The sequence below is a fragment of the Silene latifolia genome, chromosome 7 (genome assembly GCF_048544455.1).
Source record: "Silene latifolia isolate original U9 population chromosome 7, ASM4854445v1, whole genome shotgun sequence".
Lineage (NCBI taxonomy): Eukaryota > Viridiplantae > Streptophyta > Magnoliopsida > Caryophyllales > Caryophyllaceae > Silene > Silene latifolia.
In genome coordinates this window covers 6,620,175-6,638,615 of record NC_133532.1, presented here as the reverse complement: position 1 = coordinate 6,638,615, position 18,441 = coordinate 6,620,175, and the positions used below count along the sequence as shown (strand labels likewise).

At 37.5% G+C, this 18,441-nt stretch overlaps 2 protein-coding genes across 2 annotated transcripts in view; both read right to left on the bottom strand.

The window, feature by feature from the left end:
- The window catches only part of LOC141593183 (D-xylose-proton symporter-like 3, chloroplastic), a 4,942-nt gene extending 2,999 nt beyond the window's left edge, over positions 1-1,943 (bottom strand). The window contains exons 1-5 of the mRNA XM_074414135.1: positions 1,575-1,943; positions 532-610; positions 369-428; positions 211-277; positions 4-122 (exon numbers count right to left, since the gene is read on the bottom strand). Of these exons, the coding sequence (XP_074270236.1) occupies positions 4-122; positions 211-277; positions 369-428; positions 532-610; positions 1,575-1,849 (600 nt within the window). The 5' untranslated portion in view covers positions 1,850-1,943. The remainder of the gene's footprint in view (positions 1-3; positions 123-210; positions 278-368; positions 429-531; positions 611-1,574) is intronic.
- An 8,890-nt stretch (positions 1,944-10,833) lies between these two features.
- LOC141593182 (uncharacterized) lies at positions 10,834-11,313 on the bottom strand. The gene has a single exon (XM_074414134.1). It carries the CDS (start codon positions 11,311-11,313, stop codon positions 10,834-10,836), a length of 480 nt encoding a protein of 159 aa, XP_074270235.1.
- Positions 11,314-18,441: the final 7,128 nt, after the last annotated feature.

Genomic DNA, 18,441 nt, shown 5'->3' with positions numbered 1-18,441 from the left:
GCCAATGCCAAGACCATACAGAACCCGTCCGGCCAATAGAACACCAAGGCCGGGAGCACATGCGGTTGTAAGACCACCAATTGCGTAAAGAATTGAGGCTATGATAAGTTCTCGTTTCCTTCCTTCATGACATTGGTAGAAAAAAGACGTTAGTCCACATTCTAAAGCCGTTTCGAATTCAACCATAAGCAAATCAGTCTCAAGATTTACCGAGGAAATCAGCAATGGGATACACAAGGATAGAACCGAAAAGAGCTCCATATAACGAACCACTTACCTACATTCCGTTAAGTACACACGTATTACAGAAAAAAAACGAACTATTACATCAGCTGCCAGTCAAATCAATTCATATCGTAGAATCTTACCACCAAACCGGTTTGAATTGCTGAAAGATTGAACCATGTAGTACCACTAAGCTCAGCAGACTGCATTTAACACTTCATAAATACTAAACGTTGAGCAAATAGTATTTCACTGATCCGATTTCTCGATTTCATAAAGCAATTGCATACAGTAACAGCAACATACCTGTAGTGATATGGTAGCACCAGAAGTCGCACCAATGTCATACCCAAATAATAAGCCACCCAATGCAGGGAACAGAAACCTTAAAGCTCACCAAAATAAAATAAAATAAAATAATATTAACCGCCAATCAATCAGTTTAGTTCAGATGTCGAGCTGGGAAAACACATTGTATTGAGCCAAGTAATAAAAAAAACAAATATAAAGTTGCTAGATTATGAACCGGTGTACCACGTGAAAATATGGCAGAAGTAATCAAAATACCAGTGTACGAGCCCTTCTTTGCAGTTCTCGACACAATTTTCATCGTGGGTCATTCGGAAATAACCTCTTTATGTTGTTAACACAAGAGAAAGGCTGCGTACACCCAACCCCGTTACCCCTCAATTTGCGGGAGTCATTGAGTCACCGGAGTAATGTTGTTGTTGGTGGTGTAATCAAACTTGATTAACTCAGCCAACATACAATCACACCAGTATCTAAATGATTCTGCAAAATGTAGGTACCTCGACAAAAACTGCGTACATAATTGCATAGAATGACCGCTACTTCACAATTAAACAACCACCACCAATTTTATCGAGTCATTTTACTATATTCCATCATAATCCAGAACAAAAGAACGATCATAACATAATCTCCATCATAATCTACAACTAACATACTTTAAATTTAAAGGCTTAAGCTCAAACCCACCTAAAAAATACTAATTAAGCGAGTCATTTTACTATATTCCATCATAATCCGGAACAAAAGAACGATCATTCATAATCTCCACCATAATCTACAAGACTACAACTAAACATACTTAAAATTAAAAAGCTTAAGCTCATACCCACATAATTAAAACACTAATTAAGCTAGTCATTTCACTATATTCCATCATAATCCGGAACAAAAGAACGATCATTCATAATCTCCACCATAATCTACAACTAAATAGTCAAAATTAAGAAGATTGAGCTCATGCCATTAAAGAAAACAACAATTTAGCTACAAATTAATGATAAAGATGAGTTCTTTTAAAAAGAAATAATCAAACTCACGGCAAAATCACAGAAGACCAAGAAAAAACTTCTAATTCAGAAGTCTGTAGTTCATCAGAAACCCCATCAGAATTCTGGGCTTTAACATTTGGCAATAACAATGAAGTTTCAAGACTATAAATAGATTTATTTTGCAAATTCATATTAATTTTTTTCCTACCAAAATTGGAAAAGTTCAGATTTTTGGAAAAGGGTGATAATTTAGAATTAATATGGGGATATAATCTAGGAAGATGAGATTGAGGGATGACGCAAACAGTAGGGATTGATGCCATTTTTGGGGGACAAATGATTGAAGATTAGTTAAACTTGGTAAATCATCCGGAGGTGTCGGATTCACTAAGTGATGTAGTGTGTCACTGTGTCAGATGTAACTAGAGTTGGAAATTGGATCACTCGTAGTCTTGACACGTCTATATCTTTAGACCGGGCATAATTGACCCGACCCGAATGAACCGACCCGATACAGCTGATCCGAGACCTGAGAGTGACCAGAACTTGCTTGACCCGAATATGACTCGACCTGACCCGAACTTTGATTGACCCAATGTTAACTCGACGTCCCGGCCTGAGATGTGAGATGACCCGACCCAAAAAGACTCGACCCATAATTGACCTAATTCAAAATAACTTAAATGGATGCAAAATGGCTCGAAACGACAAGAACTAAGTCATATTATTGTTGTATGCATCAAAATAGAGTTTCATTGGTTACAATCATACCTAATAAATAGCTAAATTTGCAAATAGTACATTTCTTAATCAAAATAGACTAACTAAAGTGTTTTCGCCATTAACCCGAAAACAACCCGACCCAAAATGACCCATATCCGAAAGTGGCCAGACCCAAAGTGACCATCCGAAACCCGAAATGACTCGAGTCACTCGACCTAACCAAACCCGACCCGAAATATATGACAGACCCGAAATGACCCGACCCTTAACCGACCGATTGACCCAAACTAACCCGACCCATACCCGACCCGACCCAAACTGACCCGACCCATACCCTATTATTTCTTCTTTATTTTTATCCATAAATATAGGTGGACCTGGCAAAAGCAACCCTACCCGATTGACCCGACCCGAAAAGGTTGACCCGATACCCGAAGTTGACCCGAACTACATCATCCGAATTTGACCCGAAAATCCGATCCGACCCGACCCGAACATGACCCGAGCTTTCTTGACCCGTAACTGCCTCGACCTAAAAATGACCCGATCCAAAACCACCAAACCCAAAAATGATCGACAAAATATAACTCTAATTGAACCGAAAAGACCTCAAATGGCTTTTCCTCTCTTATTCATTGACCCGAAAATGACCCGAACGAAAACAACTCGACCCGCTTGACCCGGAACAAAACCGACCAACCCACCCGAAACCCGAAATGACCCGTCCCGGCCCGAAATCAATGAGAGACCCGAACTTTTCTGACCCGACCCCGACCCGATTGACCTGTTTGCCAGGTCTAAGTATAGGCTTGTTGGATTTCATTGAAAAACAATCTTTGACTGTTAAAAAGGAAATGAATCCTCATTTTAGGAAATGAAAACTAGAAAGGATCCTATTTTGATTCGGACGGGTTATAGTTTATGGTTTATACAAGCTGAATTAGAGCTGGTTGAATAAGTATGGGTTCAGGTTGGTTTGAGTTTAGGTCGACTCATTGTTGGAATGTTGGGTAATAAGCGGATTAGAAGGTTCGTTTTAGGTTAGGTTATTATAGGATTGATTTATAAAAGAGACCTTTTGTTTTTTACCTAGACTGCTCTTAACAGATTAGTCAGTTGAGAGATTTCCCTGTCTGTGAGTTTTGGGCCTTTTGGTTGTAGTTATCATCGGTTATTAAATTTCTTTTGTAATCATTTTCAGCTTTTTTTTGAACTAATTTCAGTTCTTATAAGTTAAGTTAAGTCAATTTAGTTCAGCTCTATTAAATTCAATTCAAATTAGTTAAGTTAAACATTAATGAAAGCAATTAGGCCTAAAATAAGAAAATGTAAAATAAATTAAAATACAATAATAAAAAAACAATTAGGCCTAAAATAGGGAAATATATGTGATTATGATACTAATATTTAGAGAAATGTTAAGCGATAATATTCGCCATATATTATTTTAGGTGTTCTTAATTCATACGAAGTATTTAGTTTTAAAAAATACGGTTTTACATCAAGTCAATATAAAGCTTAACACAAATTCTCATTGAAGACATGACATATCCGTCACAAGCTTGTGACGGATACCACTTTACCTCACAATGTACCCACTTTTTCTCTCTCCGCAACACTATTCATGTGGTCCCCTTTCTCCACTAACCCATTTTGTTACCATTTTATCTCACAAAATATCCGCCACAAATGATAACCCGTCACAAGGGAGACCAATTGAAAGCTTAATCACGATAAATATTTTTCCACTATTTAAGGCTATTATAGACTATTTGATTTTCGCCAAATAACAAGTATTATAGTCTATAGACTTCAATTTCAGCCGTTTAAGAGGTCGATCCGGGTCACATTTCATTTTTTCCGGTTTATCTACCACGCGCCATGGGTCGCTTCAGGAGTTGCCCTAGTCGATCTCGGAGCCAAATAACAATTATTAATCCACAGTTTAAGACTATCCGATTTTCGCCGAGACAACTTCGTTTATCGCATACCGACACTCTCAAACGTCTTTTGTTTTATTTTAAAATTTGTGTGGCTGCTTTATCTGAACCGAGGATTCGTTTTTGTGATTTATGGAACTTATTGTTCCGGGACCCCGGATGTAATACCTCAGATATTTGAGTTGTTGGGTACTCTATCGAGTAGGACTTACTTTGTCGAGTAAGTCAGATTTGCATTCTGGAGTACGTTCTGCCTGATGGGTACTCGATCGAGTGGGGGCAACTCGATCGAGTAGCGGGTACTCAATCGAGTACGATAGTTACTCGATCGAGTAAGTCGTATTTTAAGGGTTTCCAGCCGGGTTTGATAGTAACGCGTGAAGAGATATATAAAGTGATTTCGTCAGTTCATTTCTACTTTTACTCTATTCTCTAAACTTTTCAAAAAAGAAAACAAGCGACGTTCATTCTCTTCACTCATTGCTATCAAATCAAGGCTAGGGTTTATTGGATTTCGGAGTTCTTTATATCGTTGTGATCGTCATATTGTGGGTAAGATTCTTATTTGTTTTTATGTCAGATAATTAATATTGTTTAAACCCTAATTGGATGATTGGGGATTTTTGGGGAGTATTATGGCTTAGATTGTGATTATGTGTTTATTTGATTTTTGGAGGTGATTTCGTAAAGGAGCCTTTTTTATCCGCTGCTTGATTGTTGCTGATTTCGCTTCAGGTGGGGTTTCCCTACTCAGTTATTGTATAAATGATTATAATATGGTTGTTGTATGATTGACATGTGATTATATCGTAATTGGTTTTGGTATTCTTGATATTGTAATTGGTTGTTGTTGATTGTCTATGGTTCGCGAGGTACGCCCTCGGCTGAGTGGAGTCACTTGCGGAAGTGGCTTCACGCCCTTGATTCGCCTCTTGTGGTTCCCGTCACAAGGAGTTGCCCTTTTCGATCTCAGTGTCAAATAACAAGTATTTTTCCACTGTTCAAAACTATCCGGTTTTCGTCTGAGACAAGTTTACGTATACTGACACCCTCATAGTACAAATTATAATTATTGAAAAAGTCAAAAAAGAAAAAAGAAAATCTCATCTCATTTCATGGTAAATATAAATTACTCCGTAAATTCAAGCCCGCTCCACCTAATTTCCTATTATAAATACTAAAAAGACCGTTGAGGCTTTGACTTGGATTAATCACAATTCACAAAAGAACAAAAAAAAAATAGAAAAAAAAAAACAAAATTTTTGAAAAGCTGCAGCAACGGTCATCTGTCTTCATCGTCTTCAACCTCTTTCCTTTATCTGTAAATTTTCTTTCTTTCGTTCATCTTCAATCTCTTCTTTCTGTTCATCTTCAATACAAAAAACGCATTAAACCCTCCCTAAAAAAAACTCCCAATATGGACGTTTTGTCCCAAATTCCACAACATATTATTAGGAATGGGAAAAAAAAAATGAGTCTTCAAACTTTGTGGCTGGCCATGAACCCAACGAAGGTTGAAACCTTGATTAGGGGTAAAATATATGAATAGTTCTTCAAGTTTTGGCGTATCCAATTCAATAGTCATGAAATTCTTGTACAACCCCAAATCCAATTCCTTTAATTTGAAAACCTTAAGATTATTGTTGTTGATTGTCAAGACTTGTGATTTAACCAAGAAAGGTTTGCTCAATATCATCAATTTGAAGAATCTTTCGTTGATGATATTGAGCAAGCCTTTCTTGGTTAGAGAAATATTTCGTTGATGATACTGATGTCGGTATGTGTTACTCTCGGGGGTGGCAAAGCAGATTAGAGGAATTTGAGGTAATCCCCATTCTTGAAACTGGGCAAAGGGCAGGGAAAATATAGGTAAACAAACAACAACAAAGGGAATGAGAGGGTTTAATAATATTTTGCCACAACTATTATTACATTTATTAACATTTTGCCACGACTGTTATTATTTTTGTTGACCAAAAAATAAATTGCTGTATGAGACAAATTATTAGTTTCAGCTATGCTCTTACATCAGTTTGCATAACCCTCTAAAAGTTCTTGGATTCGCATTAATTAACTGGGAAAATCATCCGGATGTGTCGGATTCACGCAGTGATGTAGTGTGTGTTAGTGAATAACCATTGTAACTAGCGTTGGATATCAGGTCACTTGTAGTCATGAGTTTTGACACGTCTATACCCCTATATAAACCTATGTAAATCTTACAAGTACTACAAAATAAGATTCCGTTTTTGATGTTTGTGTGCTCTAGTATATTGATTATAATCTCTGGTTGAATTTTTGACAAAGGGGGCATATTGGGTGTTTTTTGGGGGGATTTTAATGAGTTTTTTGTATTGAATTGATGAACAGAAAGAAAGATTGAATATAAAGGAAAGAAAGAAAATTTAGATGAAGGAGAGAGGTTGAAGACGATGAAGATGACCGTTGCAGCTTTTTAAATGTTTTTTTTTCTTTTGTGAATTGAACCAAATCAACGCCTCAACTCCCAACGGTCCTATTAGTTAGTATTTATAATACAGTAACAAATGGGTTTTCCTCAAAAAACAAGGAAATTAGGTGGAGCGGGCTCCAATTTACCGAGTAATTTATATCTATAGATATTATTAAAAGGCTAGCCTAAAAATGCCACGTAGACAATGCCGCATGGGATGAAAAAGAAGCCACGTACACAATAACAATGTGACTTGGGAAACTAATATGACATGGATTATCCAATTTATTATTATATTGCATTAATTTAAAATACTTATTTCCTTTAAAAATCCATTCATATTCCATTAGCTTTAAATTTAATTAACTAAAAAAGCTACAATAAAAAAATACGCATTCATTATAAGTTAATAATTTCAAGATATTTCATACTCCCTCCTATTCTACATAACCCTCCCCTTTCATGGAGTGCACGGGAATTAAGGGAGGGGAGTATTATATGATAAAGTATTATAGTGGGGTAGGAGATTGGAGGGAGAGAAGGTATTGTGTGATTAAAATAAGTATTGTTGTGGGGTAAGGTGATTAAAATAAGGATTGTTGTGGGGTAAAGTGATTAAAATAAGATAATGTATGAGTATTGTGGGGTATTGTTGTGTGGTGGGGTGATTAAAATAAGTATAAAAGTTTGCCAAATAAGGAAATAGGGAGAGTATTGTGAATAGACGGAAAAAGAAATAGGGAGAGTTATTTAGAATAGGAGGGAGTATGAAGTAGTATTATATGTGTTCGAAATAAAAAAAAAAAAAAAAAACTGAATACATAAGAAATTAAGAACGAAGATGAAAAAATGAAGTTGAAAAAAAAAATTGTATTGTCACTAATTCACTGTTTTTTTAAAGGCATTAATTCACTATTGTTGTTACTATAACTTTGTTGTATATAGAAGATGTTTTACAGAACTACTTAATCGACAAATGAGTAATAAAGATCATATAAAATATTTTCTTAGGAAAATATAAAATATATGGAAAAGAAAATATTTATTTAATTTAAGTAATTTACAAACAAATTCTGTAAATACTTAAGTGAAATTAAACACTAATAATAGAATTTTAAAAGAGTAGTAATACCGTGTATGTAGTTCATGAAATTATTTCACGTAAAAGGATAAGGTTTTGGAAAATATAAAATATATGGAAAAGAAAATATTTATTTAATTTAAGTAATTTACAAACAAATTCTGTAAATACTTAAGTAAATCTATACAATATAGTTAAAAGGTTAGATTAAAGCATTTAATTCAATTTCACATGGCATTAGCATTTAATATTTTACAACCCATTAATTTCTATTAATTTTTATTGATTATTTAATTATTTATTAATTATTATTAGATTATTGGTTATTTGATATAATTCTTATAAAAAAATGAATGATTACTAAAAGTCCTTACAAAAATGTCATTACATATTGTGTAACATACAAATAAAGAAAATCAAAAGACATCATTAATATTCTTAAATTAAATGTATATATTAAAGATTTGATGAGCTAAAAAAACCAAAAAAAGATGTAACTTACCAAAATTCACATAAAAGTTTCATAACTATAATTATATTTCACATTTTAATTGAAATTTTTCGAAGAAAACATAGATGTTACTGAATCGGTTAAATTTTTTTAATATTAACACGGCTCATAAAATTAAAGTATACATTTATTTATTTCTTTAAAATTTATAGAATAAATAGTATAAAAAGGCTAACATTGAGTACACTTTTAAATGCCATGTGATATAATCACATTTAGGGGTGAACAAAAAGTGGTCCGGACCGGCAAACCGGACCGACACGGACCGGCCGGTCCGGTCCGGTCCAGACCGGATACATACCGGTCCGGTCTCCGGGTCCCAAAAAATATGGTGACCGGTCTCCGGTCCGGTCCGGTCCGGTCCACATTAAAAAATAAAACTAAATTTGCCTTATAAATTAGTACCGGTCCGGTCCAAACCCGGAAAAAACCGGACCTAAAGGGTTCCGGTCCGGTCCGGTCCGGGTCCCCTTCTAACCGGTCCGGTCCACGGTCTTGTGATATGTGGTTATCCAGTCCGCGGGTTCATCCGGTCCGGTCCGGTTTTGGACCGATGAACACCCCTAATCACATTATTTCAAAAAGTCATATTACAAGTCTCATCATCATAATTATTTTCTTTTATGTCCCCTAATATTTATTCTTACAATTACAATATTAGAAAAAATTAAAGAAGACAATAAACTTTTTATCTTCTTCCATTTCAATACTTTATCCAATTCACCACAAGCATTTAACCATACTTTTCATTTTCTTTCTCCATAACTCATTTCTCAAGTTTCTTTATAATGATTCATATTTTTAGTTTACCTTAAAACTTTTGATGATATTATGACTTCTTAATTAATTACTATTTTTTCTTGAGATGATAATGTTTATTCCATGAGCACAACAATAGACATGCATTTTTATTATAATTTTTTTATCAACCTACAACTCATTCGTTTTCTCATGTTCTCTTTTCCATGATAAGATTTTACTATATTGGTCAAACTCATTTGATAATATTTTAAATATACCCGGTATATATATCTTATGCAATTTTATATTTTGTGTACAATTGATTTTGGCATAATACTAATTTGTACAATTGATTGAATTTTCAGGAGCATGACATACTTTGAGATCAATACGTGCAAATGACAATCGATAAGTATGTGGATTTTTTAAGAGGATGATGTTTCTCATTTTTTCCCTTACATTTTTTTTGGGAGATTTTCCTATTTTAATTATTAATACAAAACTCATTTGATAATATTTTACATATACTCGGTATATCTTATGCAATTTTGTATTTCGTGTACAATTGATTTTGGCATAATACTAATTTGTACAATTGAATGAATTTTCAGGAGCATGACATACTTGGAGATCAATACGTGCAAATGACAATCGACAAATATGTGGATTTTTTAAGAGGTAGCATGATGTTTCTCATCTTTTTCTTGGAATTTCTTTTTTTTTTTTGGAGATTTTCCTATTTTAATTATTAATACATGACAATCGGTGAGTACAGAACACAATTTAAGAATCGTCAATTTTTATATTTCAGATATTAGTTCAATATCAGTTAACACGATAGTTGATGTTGGAGGATGTGTTCATATGGATGATCAAATCTGAAGCTCTTGAATGGAGTAATCTCCATATTGAGGATGTATTTTTATGTCGTTGATCATTTTAATTGATATTGGCCTATCTATTTTTGTTCAAATAATTATGCTAAGGTTTTTAGCCTATTAGTTATTCTTGGCCTTTTTGTTGTAGTGATATTATCGACACAACATTGACGGATAATTGTTACAAGAGAAAAAAAAACATCAAATGATAATTATATTTGAAATGGAGAGACACGTATTCAATGTATTCAATTACTATATTAGTCTTATTTCATTCACTTTGTTAGGCTATTTTTCTTTTAGTTATTGAAGGAGAAAAACTTGACCGCCTTTGGTAAATTGGCGGTTAAGAAACTTCTCAATCTCCGGAGCACCAATATCTTGAAGTTACATAATACAAAACCCATGTATAAGTATTAATCATTGATTTTTGTATAAACAACTTATGTCCATATACATGTAATTAGACTATTTAATTTGAGTATGATGAATTGAGAATGCAAATCATTACTGAATTTACGAGTTAGCATAAATCATGAATCATCAGAGCAATGAGCAGCGTCATCCGTTCAACATATACATTAAAAAAAAACTCTCTATTAAATGTCTAAATCCCATTAATTTTCTAGGTTGTTAATAGAAGAGAAGAAGAGTTACTCATGATTAGATTTTTTTTGTATCTTTTACAAAGAACCACATTTTAGCGACAAATACAATGCCTCTATTACCCACTAATCTCATATTATTATTATTCTTTATATTACCGCGTTATTATGTTCAATCTCATAATTTACATCCTACTTTATCATCTGTAATGTTTTCAAATCAAAATATATTTTATACAAGTAGTATTAATAAAAAAAAGGAAATTTGTATAGGACCTGTGATTTTTCACGGGTTTCAAAACTAGTTTACCCTAAAATGAGATGATTTTTTTTTTCTTTTTTTGACTTTTTTTTTTTGAAAAATCCTAAATCAGGATTATAATCTTATTGATAAATCGGTTTTAGCAGTTTCAACGATGTAACGAGGAATAGACGTACCATTGAGGAACCTACTTACACCCACAACACAAGAATGAGCTAGCAAATGAGTTGCTCGGTTAAAAGTTCGACGAACATAAGACCAAGAGACGGAATTAAAACCTACACACAACTTTAAAATATTACTAATAACAATATGAAAATCACTATGCCCTAGAGTACGACATTGTAGAGCCTCAATAACAGTCTTGCAGTCACTTTCCACATGGACCCTTGTATACTTCATCTTTTGAGCTTCCCGAAGCGCATTCAGAACCGCTTCTGCTTCTGCCACTCTTGCCTCAAACTCCTCTCGACGGCGACCTTCCCAACCGCATAACAAATTCCCATTCACATCCCTACACAGCGCTCCCAAACCCATTCCTTCACCTTCCTTAACCCCCGCATCCACGCTAATTATCACTTCACCTGGCTCCATCCTTACTCCTTAGCCAACTCCCTCTCCATCACGGTTCATCTAATGCATCCCCACACTCCGCTGCTCCCCTGCTCTCTCTACGCCATCAAGCTCGCCAACCAACCCCCGCACCCTCAGCACAACCTCCTCCACTCGTGCCACCCTATTTTCAAACACGACCTTATTACGCATCTCCCAAATTGCCCAAACGCCCGTAATAAACTGTTGGAGCTTGTGTCCTCCAGTTAGTGCGGATAACGTCATTGCACATGCACTTGTACGGACAAGTGGGAGCTTGTTGGGGTTGGTGTCCTTAACAGTTAGTGCAAGGACTTATAAACCTCTAAAAGGATCAAAGGGCATACTTTTGGTATTATTATCAGTTGATCCACGTTTATCAATAACGGTTGGCTTGCTAGATAAGTTTGACGTTATTGTCATACAGATGGCGGTGATCAACTGGTCCCTAAAAGTCACACCTATAGGATACGTTCGAGAGACGTGACGGTATGAAAATACAGTCATGTAGATGCCAAAATTGACTAACCAGTTAGTCCGAGTTATTTGACTAGTAATTAGTCAAATATGTGATGTTGAGATATTATATTTAATACGGATTAAATATCATGGGCTAAGGCGAATTAACCAGTTAATTCGTAAAATTAAATATACGTGATTTATATTTAATTAAATGTATATTAAAAATAATTATACAATACTGTTTTGTCTGACACGTATTAATAATTCAGCTAACCCGTATTATTAGCTGATGCCTTAATTTCCGATAACCGATAACAGTTTATAATACAAACCCGTCATATACATTTTAGTATTTAACGAACCGGACCTCGAGTTAAAACCAAGAGGAAGTGGAAGCCCACTTCCCCTTGTGGGTCACGGTTTTGGCCGAAATAGGAGAACAAAAGGAGACCTCCTCCTTCTGTTAAACCCAATCATCATTTGAAACAAAATTAGGGTTTTGAAGAGTATTCTTCTCTGAAAAACCTGAGATCTCTCATCTCGACAAAACTCACATCAGTTCTCCCTATATTGCAAGGCAATCGGAGAACACTGTACTAGCACAAGGGCATATCTCGGACAAAGTCTTGGGTGTAACGATTAGGAGGAAATCTGCTTTGATTTCTGTTCTTTACGCCACAATTTAAAGGACCCGAGGTTATTTCTTGTTCCTTATCGTTTCTATTGTTTTTATGTTTTATGACAATATTCGCATGTCTAAATTTACGTTATAGTCCTGCAATTTAAGGGGTAGTATACGGATATTAACCTACATAAACAACCCGGCTTCCTTCTCATCGAGCTCTCCCAACACGTCTTCGACCCACTTCTTTACTCCCTCATACCCCATTATCGGCCTCAGCTCCATCCCCAAACTCTCCCATACCCCAGCTGTATACCTACACCCACCCGCAAGATGCAAACAATCCTCTATATCAGCCGAACAGACCGGACATGTTACATTACCATGCACCATTCGGGATGCTAAATTCCACTTCGTAGCGATCGCGTCACTACAGAATTGCCAAAAGAACATTTTGACGAGGGTGTTAGTATAAGTAAACATATCTCAGACGAAAATCGGGTAGTTTTGAACATTGGAAAAATATTTGTTATTTGGCACTGAGATCGAATATGACAACTCCTGAAACAACCCTTGACACGTGGTAAATAAAACGGGAAAAAATGAAATGTGATCTGGAACGACCTCTCAAACGACTGAAATTGAAGTTTATAATACACGATTTTCTGGATTTTAGGGTCCCGGAACAATAAGATCCGTAAATCACAAAAACGGATCCTAGGTTCATATAAAGCGAGCATACAAATTTTAAAATAAAACAGAGGATGTTTGAGGCTTTCGGTATGCGATAAACCAGTCTCGGCTAAAATCGGATAGTCTTGAACAATGGATTAATATTTGTTATTTGGCACTGAGATCGATTAGGGCATCTACTGAAGCGATACATTAGGCATGGTAGATAAACCGAGAAAAAATGAAACGTAAACCGGATCTACGAAAACCGGGATAAAAAGAAACTGGGTCCGGTACGACCTCCTGAACGGCTCAAATTGAAGTGTATAATACACGGTTTTTTGGGATTCCAGGGTCCCGGAACAAAATTCTTCAGAAATCACATAGAAAGTCCTCGAGTAAGATAAAAGCGGCAACGCAAAATTTGAGTAGCAACGGAAGACATTTGGGGGTGCCGGTATGCCATAAACCAGCATTCGTCGAACCTTGGATAATCGTGAAAAATGGATTAATGCTCATTATTTGAGGCTGAATCGAATAGGTTAACTCCTGAAATGACCTCGGACGCATGATTGAAAAACCGGGAGAAAAAGAAACTGGGTCCGGTACGACCTCCCGAACGGCTCAAATTGAAGTGTATAATACACGGTTTTTCGGGATTTCAGGGTCCCGGAACAAAATTCTCCGAAAATCACACAGAAAGTTCCTCAGGTCAGATAAAGCGGCCACGCAAAATATGAGTAGCAACGGAAGACATTTGGGTGTGCCGGTATGTCATAAACCAGCATTTGTCGAACCTCGGATAATCGTGAAAATGGATTAATGCTCGTTTAATGCTCGTTATTTGAGGCTGAATCGAATAGGTTAACTCCTGAAACGACCTAAGGCGCGTGATTGAAAAACCGGGAAAAAAAACAAACTAGGTCCAGTACGACCTCCCGAACAGCTCAAATTGAAGTGTAATACACGGTTTTTCGGGATTCCAGGGTCCCGGAACAAAATTCTCCGGAAATCACATAGAAGGTTCCTCGAGTCAGATAAAGCAGCCACGCAAAATTTGAGTAGCAACGGAAGACATTTGGGGGTGTCGGTATGCCATAAACCAGTATTTGTCGAACCTCGGATAATCGAGAAAAATGGATTAATGCTCGTTTAATGCTCATTATTTGAGGCTGAATCGAATAGGTTAACTCTTGAAATGACCTCGGACGCGTGATTGAAAAACCGGGAGAAAAAGAAACTGGGTCCGGTACGACCTCCCAAACGGCTCTAATTGAAGTGTATACTACACGGTTTTTTGGGATTCCAGGGTCCCGGAACAAAATTCTTCGGAAATCACATAGAAAGTTCATCGAGTCAGATAAAGCGGTCACGCAAAAGTTGAGTAGCAACAGAAGACAATTGGGGGTGCCGGTATGCCATAAACCATCATTCGTCGATCCTCGGATAATCGTGAAAAAATGGATAAGTGCTCGTTTAATGCTCGTTATTTGAGACTGAATCGAATAGGTTAACTCCTGAAATGACTTCGGATGCGTGATTGAAAAACCGGGAGAAAAAGAAACTGGGTCCGGTACGACCTCCTAAACGGCTCAAATTGAAGTGTATAATACACGGTTTTTCGGGATTCCAGGGTCCCGGAACAAAATTCTCCGGAAATCACATAGAAAGTTCCTCAAGTCATATAAAGCGGCCACGCAAAATTTGAGTAGCAACGGAAGACATTTGGGTGTGCCGGTATGTCATAAACCAGCATTTGTCGAACCTCGGATAATCGTGAAAAATGGATTAATACTCGTTATTTGAGGCTGAATCGAATAGGTTAACTCTTGAAATGACCTCGGACGCGTGATTGAAAAACCGGGAGAAAAAGAAACTCGGTCCGGTACGACCTCCCGAACGGCTCAAATTGAAGTGTAATACACTTTTTTCGGGATTCCAGGGTCCCGGAACAAAATTTTCCGGAAATCACAAAGAAAGTTCCTCAGGTCAGATAAAGCTGCCACGCAAAATTTGGGTAGCAACGGAAGACATTTAGGGGTGCCGATATGCCATAAACCAGCATTCGTTGAACCTAGGATAATCGTGAAAAATAGATTAATGCTCGTTTAATGCTCGTTATTTGAGGCTGAATCGAATAGGTTAACTCCTGAAATGACCTCTGACGCGTGATTGAAAAAGCGGGAGAAAAAGAAACTAGGTCCGGTAAGACCTCCCGAAAGGCTCAAATTGAAGTGTATAATACACGGTTTTTCGGGATTCCACGGTCCCGGAACAAAATTCTCCGAAAATCACACAGAAAGTACCTCAGGTCAGATAAACCGGCCACGCAAAATTTGAGTGGCAACGGAAGACATTTGGGTGTGCCGCTATGTCATAATCCAGCATTTGTCGAACCTCGGATAATCGTGAAAAATGGATTAATGCTCGTTATTTGAGGCTGAATCGAATAGGTTAACTCTTGAAATGACCTTGGGCGAGTAAATGAAAAACCAGGAAAAAAAATAAACTAGGTCCGGTACGACCTCCCGAATAGCTCAAATTGAAGTGTATAATACACGGTTTTTCGGGATTCAAGGGTCCCGGAACAAAATTCTCCGGAAATCGCATAGAAGGTTCTCGAGTCAGATAAAGCAGCCACGCAAAATTTAAGTAGCAACGGAAGACATATGGGGGTGTCGGTATGCCATAAACCAGTATTTGTCGAACCTCGGATAATCGAGAAAAATGGATTAATGCTCGTTTAATGCTCATTATTTGAGGTTGAAGCGAATAGGTTAACTCCTAAAATGACCTCGGACGCGTGATTGAAAAACCGGGAGAAAAAGAAACTGGGTCCGGTACGACCTCCCGAACGGCTCTAATTGAAGTGTATTCTACACGGTTTTTTAGGATTCCAGGGTCCCGAAACAAAATTCTTCGAAAATCACATAGAAAGTTCCTCGGGTCAGATAAAGCGGTCACGCAAAATTTGAGTAGCAACGGAAGACATTTGGGGGTGCCGGTATGCCATAAATTAAACCAGCATTCGTCGAACCTCGGATAATCGTGAAAAAATGGATTAATGTTCCTTTAATGCTCGTTATTTAAGGCTGAATCGAATAGGTTAACTCCTGAAATGACCTCGGACGAGTGATTGAAAAACCGGGAGAAAAAGAAACTGGGTCCGGTACGACCTCCCAAACGGCTCAAATTGAAGTGTATAATACACTGTTTTCGGGATTTCAAGGTCCCGGAACAAAATTCTCCGGAAATCACAAAGAAAGTTCCTCGGGTCAGATAAAGAGGCCATGCAAAATTTGAGTAGCAACGGAAGACATTTGGGGGTGCCGGTACGCCCTAAACCAGCATTCGTTGAACCTCGGATAATAGTGAAAAATGGATTAATGCTTGTTTAATGCTCATTATTTGAGGCTGAATCGAATATGTTAACTTCTGAAATGACCTCTGACGCGTGATTGAAAAACCGGGAGAAAAAGAAACTGGGTCCGGTAAGACCTCCCGAACGGCACTAATTGAAGTGTATACTACACGTTTTTTTGACATTCCAGGGTCCCGGAACAAAATTCTCCGGAAATCACACAGAAAGTTTCCTCAGGTCAGATAAAGCAGCCACGCAAAACTTGAGTAGCAACGGAAGACATTTGGGTGTGCCAGTATGTCATAAACCAGCATTTGTCGAACCTCGGATAATCGTGAAAAATGGATTAATGCTCGTTATTTGAGGCTGAATCGATTAGGTTAACTCTTGAAATGACCTCGGACGCGTGATTGAAAAACCGGGAGAAAAAGAAACTCGGTTCGGTACGACCTCCCGAACGGCTCAAATTGAAGTGTATAATACATTGTTTTCGGGATTCCAGGGTCCCGGAACAAAATTCTCCGGAAATCACAAAGAAAGTTCATCGGGTCAGATAAAGAGGCCATGCAAAATTTGAGTAGCAACGGAAGACATTTGAGGGTGCCAGTATGCCCTAAACCAGCATTTGTTGAACCTCGGATAATCGTGAAAAATGGATTAATGCTCGTTTAATGCTCATTATTTGAGGCTGAATCGAATAGGTTAACTCCTGAAATGACATCTGACGCGTGATTGAAAAAGCGGGAGAAAAAGAAACTGGGTCCGGTAAAACCTCCCGAACGGCTCTAATTGAAGTGTATACTACACGGTTTTTTGGGATTCCAGGGTCCCGGAACAAAATTCTCCGGAAATCACACAGAAAGTTTCTCAGGTCAGATAAAGCGGCCACGCAAAATTTGAGTAGCAACGGAAGACATTTTGGAGTGCCGGTATGCCATAAACCAGCATTCGTCGAACCTCGGATAATCGTGAAAAATGGATTAATGCTCCTTTAATGCTCGTTATTTAAGGCTGAATCGAATAGGTTAACTCCTGAAATGACCTCGGACGCGTGGTTGAAAAACCGAGAGAAAAAGAAACTGGGTCCGGTACGACCACCCGAACGGCTCTAATTGAAGTGTAAACTACACGGTTTTTCGGGATCCCAGGGTCCCGTAACAAAATTATCCGGAAATCACATAGAAAGTTTCTCGGGTCAGATAAAGCCGTCACGCAAAATTTGAGTAGCTACGGAAGACATTTGGGGGTGCCGGTATGCCATAAACCAGCATTCCTCGAACCTCGGATAATCGTGAAAAAATGGATTAATGCTCGTTTTTTGAGGCTGAATCGAATAGGTTAACTCCTGCAATGACCTCGGACGCGTGATTGAAAAACCGGGAGAAAAAGAAACTGGGTCCGGTACGACCTCCTGAACGGCTCAAATTGAAGTATATAATACACGGTTTTTCGGGATTCCAGGGTCCCGGAACAAAATTCTCCGGAAATCACATAGAAATTTCCTCAGGTCAGATAAAGCGGCCACGCAAAATTTGAGTAGCAACGGAAGACATTTGGGTGTGCCGGTATGTCATAAACCAGCATTTGTCGAACCTCGGATAATCGTGAAAAACGGATTAATGCTCGTTATTTGAGGCTCAATCGATAAGGTTAACTCCTGAAACGACCTCGGGCGCGTGATTGAAAAACAAGGAGAAAAAGAAACTAGGTCCGGTACGACCTCCCGAACAGCTCAAATTGAAGTGTATAATACACGGTTTTTCGGGATTCCAGGGTCCCGAAACAAAATTCTCCGGAAATCACATAGAAAGTTCCTCGGGTTAGATAAAGCGGTCACGCAAAATTTGAGTAGCAACGGAAGTCATTTGGGGGTGCCGGTATGCCCTAAACCAGCATTCGTCGAACCTCGGATAATCGTGAAAATATTGATTTATGCTCGTTTAATGCTCGTTATTGAGGCTGATACGAATAGGTTAAAGGACCTCGGACGCGTGATTGAGAAACCGGGAGAAAA

Coding starts and splice junctions, on each gene's coding strand:
- LOC141593182 (XM_074414134.1), bottom strand. CDS start 11,313: ATGGAGCCAGGTGAAGTGATAATTAGCGTGGATGCGGGGGTTAAGGAA.